At 42.2% G+C, this 4,985-nt stretch overlaps 1 protein-coding gene across 1 annotated transcript; it reads left to right on the top strand.

Moving 5' to 3' along the window:
* Positions 1-550: 550 nt before the first annotated feature.
* On the top strand, positions 551-4,600 carry pim3 (Pim-3 proto-oncogene, serine/threonine kinase). The gene is made up of 6 exons (XM_020492320.2): positions 551-938; positions 1,254-1,363; positions 1,475-1,525; positions 1,636-1,999; positions 3,006-3,182; positions 3,309-4,600. The coding sequence occupies exons 1-6, from the start codon at positions 854-856 to the stop codon at positions 3,497-3,499; spliced, it is 978 nt and encodes a 325-aa protein (XP_020347909.1). The 5' UTR covers positions 551-853; the 3' UTR covers positions 3,500-4,600.
* The last annotated feature ends 385 nt before the right edge of the window (positions 4,601-4,985 follow it).

Below are 4,985 nucleotides of genomic sequence, written 5' to 3'. Positions count from 1 at the left end.
AAAAATACATTCCCGCCACATAGGCCTGCAGTTAAATTAATATTCCTGTGTATTCTATTCTTGGTCACCAACATATTATGGTTTCTGTACCGGAAATAGGATTGGCTAAATTGGACGGGACGCAAATCAGTCCTCTATTTCCTTATCCCAATGAAGTTGAAATTTAAAATGGTTAAGATAATGGTTAAGGTTGGGGTTAGGTAAAGGGTTTATGGTTAAGGTTTGGGGTAGGATTTAGGGTAGGGACGTCCCAAGGAACCCGGATAAAATTAACCATTTCTCATGGAACAATGCACTACTCAGTCACAAGATCCTTGGGCGTATCGTGGGCCTACTACATGAAAATAGTGCATGTCTTTTAAATACATTTTAGAATTGAGTTTGAGTCTATATATGTCAATTCATCAAGGTTTAGATTTGTTGAAACAATCGTGAGGTATTTGAAATCGGATAAATTAATACTCTAATTTGAAGAAAAAAACAAGGAGGCGGAGGGATCTACGCTACTCCCTTTACGTGTAATAATATTGGTTTTAAAGAGTAGCTTCGACCTCGTTACAGCCAGAGATTACAGAGTGCGCGGGGAGAATCATCGGGTACATCTCGAAGTGGCCGACTGGTACTTTATTAACGCTCACAATAACACATGTGCGCAGAAGGAAGCATTTTCGGGATTTTGATCTGAAGGAAAGAACAACATATTATTTGTTGGAATACTACTTTTCAACGTTATTCTCCCTGTGAAATTAAAGACTGATCTGCGTTTTATCTTTGGCATTTCGGTGTCCTCGTGCTCAATTGGACATCATTTTCAGAACCTGAATTGGGAGTTTCTTTTTGGCAACGAGTAATAATGTTACTGTCCAAATTTGGCTCATTTTCCCATATTTGCAGCACGTCCAACATGGATTTGCCAGTGAAAATACAGCTTCAGCAAGGTATGGGACTTCCCTACGTAATTATGTGATATTAGGTTATTTCCTATAACGTTACAGCGCAGTTGGACCCACATGATATGAACCGACTGCTTCAATAATTGGGCATTAGTGGTAGCTAATAATGTAGGCTATTACATGGAATGTTTTCCCAATACAGTTTTGTGATTATTTGATGTCAGGCATTGGAGGATTTGCCGGCAAGTCTGACCTTAAATCTGGAGCCATTTTGAAACCCTCGTGCTGGAGCGCATTTTGTGCTTGAAGGTTGTTTGAGATTGCAACTACATATTTTTCTTCTTTTAATTTAATTAACAGTGAAGGTGGAGAAGGAGCCATTCGATAAAATATACCAGGTGGGATCTGTACTAGGAAGCGGGGGATTCGGTACGGTCTACGCCGGTAGTCGGATTTCAGACTGTTTGCCGGTAATTGGAACATTTTTAAACTGCTTTGTTTTGATCGCACCACATGGCAGCAATGTTCGCTGCGTCCACACTGATGCGGTTCTCATGATCACTATTCCCTTTCTATTCCAGGTTGCTGTAAAACATGTAGCTAAAGAGAGAGTTACGGAATGGGGTACCCTTGTAAGTATTATAGCCTACTCGTTTTTGTAGTATGTGCTATTTATTTGAGGTTATTCCTGCAAATTGTTTGGGTTTACATTGTAACCATATACTATTGTTTCATTTTTAAGAACGGTTCATTGGTGCCTCTGGAGATTCTGCTCTTGAAAAAGGTGGGAACCACTTTCCGAGGCGTTATAAAGCTGATTGATTGGTACGAGCGACCCGATGGCTGGTTAATAATCATGGAACGACCGGAGACTGTCAAGGATTTGTTTGACTATATAACCGAGAAAGGGGCTTTGGACGAAGACTCAGCGCGTGGATTTTTCCGTCAGGTCTTGGAAGCAGTACGACATTGCTACAATTGTGGCGTGGTCCATAGGGACATCAAAGATGAGAACCTGCTCGTGGATCTACGTAGCGGAGAACTCAAGCTCATTGACTTTGGTTCGGGGGCGATTCTCAAGGACACCGTTTATACAGACTTTGACGGTAGGTCCATGACTTGTGTTGTTTGACTTGCTGCAGTTTAGCACATACACAGGCTACTTTGTTTCCACCGCTGGCGGATAATGTACTCATTTGACGAATATAGGACATTGGAATTACCTTAACTCGCGCCCAAAACCTGGATAGTGATGCAGCTTTTCCTCACACCTTGCTTATAGTCTATCCGTCTATTGAGGCCACATTTAACGTTATTAATGGCCCCGTATCTTTTTTGTAAGGCTATGGAAATATCTATTGTAAATCCTAGTTCAATCGAATTTCATACTTTGTTAAACTAAATGTTAATAACAATGTGTAACAAACATTGCCTGTAGATTCCTAGAATGGGATTAGAAACATTTGAGCTCTTTTTAATGATTGGCTGCTTTAAAAATGGCCAGCTGCCATGTAACATCTGTTTGTTGTGAAACCTGATACTTGGATGCACCTGAAGGCCCACATCACGCATTCCAGTTTTTGTTTTGTGTCCAAGTTACTTGAGCCCTTGTGGGGGTCACACTAAGGAGGAAAGGGTTTCTTTGTTATGGGGTGGAAGTGTAGGATGCTATAGTGCAGTATTTGGTCTTCCCCCTAGTATTTTCAGGTCTGTATTTTTGGTTCAGTCAGCCTCTGGCACCACGCAGACAGTGTAGACACTTGGGGGGGGGGGGGTTTCTATGGCAAGATCTCAATTGCATACTCCGGTCCTCTCTCCACTCCCATCCTCTCTCCTTCTCAACCCCATTGGAGGAGAAGGTCAGGGGGGGGGGGGACCTCTGGCTTTCTCATCCAATGGGTTTTGAGAAGGAGATGAGGCGTATGCAATTGAGATCTTCCCAAGGGCTGTCAGCTGACAGAGCTCCTTTATGGTGTTGCAGTCTGATTCGCATCCAAGGGTGAGCTTATTACACACAAGTGCACTGTCAGCCTATATCTTTAAGTTTTAGATTCAAATATTAGTACCACTTTCTGAAATGTTAAATTGTATTTGTATTTTCACCCCTTTCAGGCACGAGAGTATACAGTCCGCCAGAGTGGATCCGATTCCATAGGTATCACGGGCGATCTGCAACGGTCTGGTCACTTGGCGTGCTGCTGTATGACATGGTGTGTGGTGACATACCCTTTGAACAAGACGAGGAGATCCTCGGGGGATGCCTGTTCTTCAGGAGGAAAGTGTCTACCGGTACGTGTCTCACTATGTCCTGCTGCTGTCTATCCTTTAGTTTACAGTTTGTCTGTAAAACTGCCTGCCTGTGTTGGTCCTCTCCAGTGTGTTTCGGGTGTTTAACCTCTCCTTCTCTCTCTCCAGAGTGTCAGCAACTGATCAAGTTGTGCCTCTGCCTCAGGCCCTCTGACAGACCCACACTGGAGCAGATATTTGACCACCCATGGATGCGTGTCCCAATCGACGACTCAAAAACAGAGGGGTGTGACATCACCCTGCATGCAATTACACCCGACTCCTCATCAAGCACAAACTCAAGCAAAGAGAGCCTCTGATTGGGCAACCTTGTTGTGTGAAGGGGACATTTTTGCAGACCTGTGGACTTGTGGGTCCTCAGTCTCGAATAGAGCAAGTTAACAGGACTTTTCGTTGGCAACTATAATTTAAGGTTTTCCCTCTAACTTTGTCATTGTTGTTTTGAGGAAATGTTTCCTCACCTGGGAACTTGTTACTTGGGTGGTTTGACCAGCATTCTTTTATTTCAAGATTTATTTTTAGCTGGTTCGTGTTCTGTAACCCCCTTATATCAGATCTCCATGCTGCTCTTATAGAGTATGAACTCTGTTTTTGTATTTTCATTGATTTGGAGTGCCTTTATTTTTTTGCTGCTTTGGTGTGGCTGTAGTCATATGAAACTTGTGTTGGGTTGCTTGAGAAATACCTAACCAGAGTAACCCCGTCTCGCTAAGAGCCAATCCCATGACAGGACCATGTGACGCAGGATCCCGCCCACCGACATGGTGGAATACTTGAAACGCACACTCATCCACACCACAAACTTTCTGCTGCTCTTTCACTGTAAATGCCTGCACAGCTGTGTGGAAATGGGGTTTATTATCTGTTTCTCTGAATGTGTACTGAAAGCATCAAAACCTCTCTCCCTCAATGGCTTCGTAGGGTTTCATACACTTGCGTTTCTGTACCCCATCTCTGCTGACACTACACAGCACCGGGCTTGGCTGGGACCTGTATGTGAAATGCACAATCAATGCAATATTCATCAACTTTCTTTTCTTCTTACTATTAGTATGTATATTTATGTACATTCTCCCATGTAAAATTATTTATTTGTACTAGACATTCCACACTGTGGCTATTTATTTATTTTATCAATTCATGGAAATCCCAGAAATAAAATTCTACATGGCCTTTTTTGCATTCCGGTAATTTCTCTTTTAGAAAATATCACAATTGTTCTGTTTTGGCTATCTATTGAAAAATATGAAAACAAATGAACTTGTGGATGATTCAATTTTAAATCTCGTTAATCCCTTCAATGAGACTGAAATGTGAGTTTAAATTCAAATGGGTGAAGTAATGGTGGGAGATTATTTTTCATACCAAAATTTCAAATAAACCTTTTGTATATTACTTTGTATGAGGTCTGTGTTGTGAAGTTTGACTAGTCATACATAAACTACTCCAAACAATACTCATCACAATAACATGAGCCCATACTCATGTTTTGGAATAATGTTAGCTGGTCATGGCCATTTACCTGCTACCACATGCACAGCAATCATACTCTTTGAGTATTGCGATCGCTGAGTCACTTTCATATGAAGCACTGACTACAAGAATGACTAACATCTGAGTCACAAGATCCCAGGAATAGCATTGACACCAAATGTCCCAGTGATCTAATGCTGCCCCCTATGGCATAAGTGGTGCAGCGATGCTGCCCCTTGTGGGCTCCCAAGTGGTGCAGTGGTCTAAGACACTGCATCTCAGTGTTAGAGGCATCACTACAGACAACCTGGT

The sequence above is a fragment of the Oncorhynchus kisutch genome, linkage group LG10, assembly GCF_002021735.2.
Source record: "Oncorhynchus kisutch isolate 150728-3 linkage group LG10, Okis_V2, whole genome shotgun sequence".
Classification (NCBI taxonomy): Eukaryota; Metazoa; Chordata; class Actinopteri; order Salmoniformes; family Salmonidae; genus Oncorhynchus; species Oncorhynchus kisutch.
Note: the sequence above shows the minus strand (reverse complement) of the source record. Positions and strands in the feature narration are given on the sequence as shown.

Bases quoted from the DNA above. Each gene is read 5' to 3' on its own strand.
- pim3 (XM_020492320.2), top strand. From the start codon at position 854: ATGTTACTGTCCAAATTTGGCTCATTTTCCCATATTTGCAGCACGTCC. The intron at 1,526-1,635 runs GTAAGTATTATA...TTCATTTTTAAG, and splicing joins TTACGGAATGGGGTACCCTT to AACGGTTCATTGGTGCCTCT. The intron at 3,183-3,308 runs GTACGTGTCTCA...CTCTCTCTCCAG, and splicing joins CAGGAGGAAAGTGTCTACCG to AGTGTCAGCAACTGATCAAG.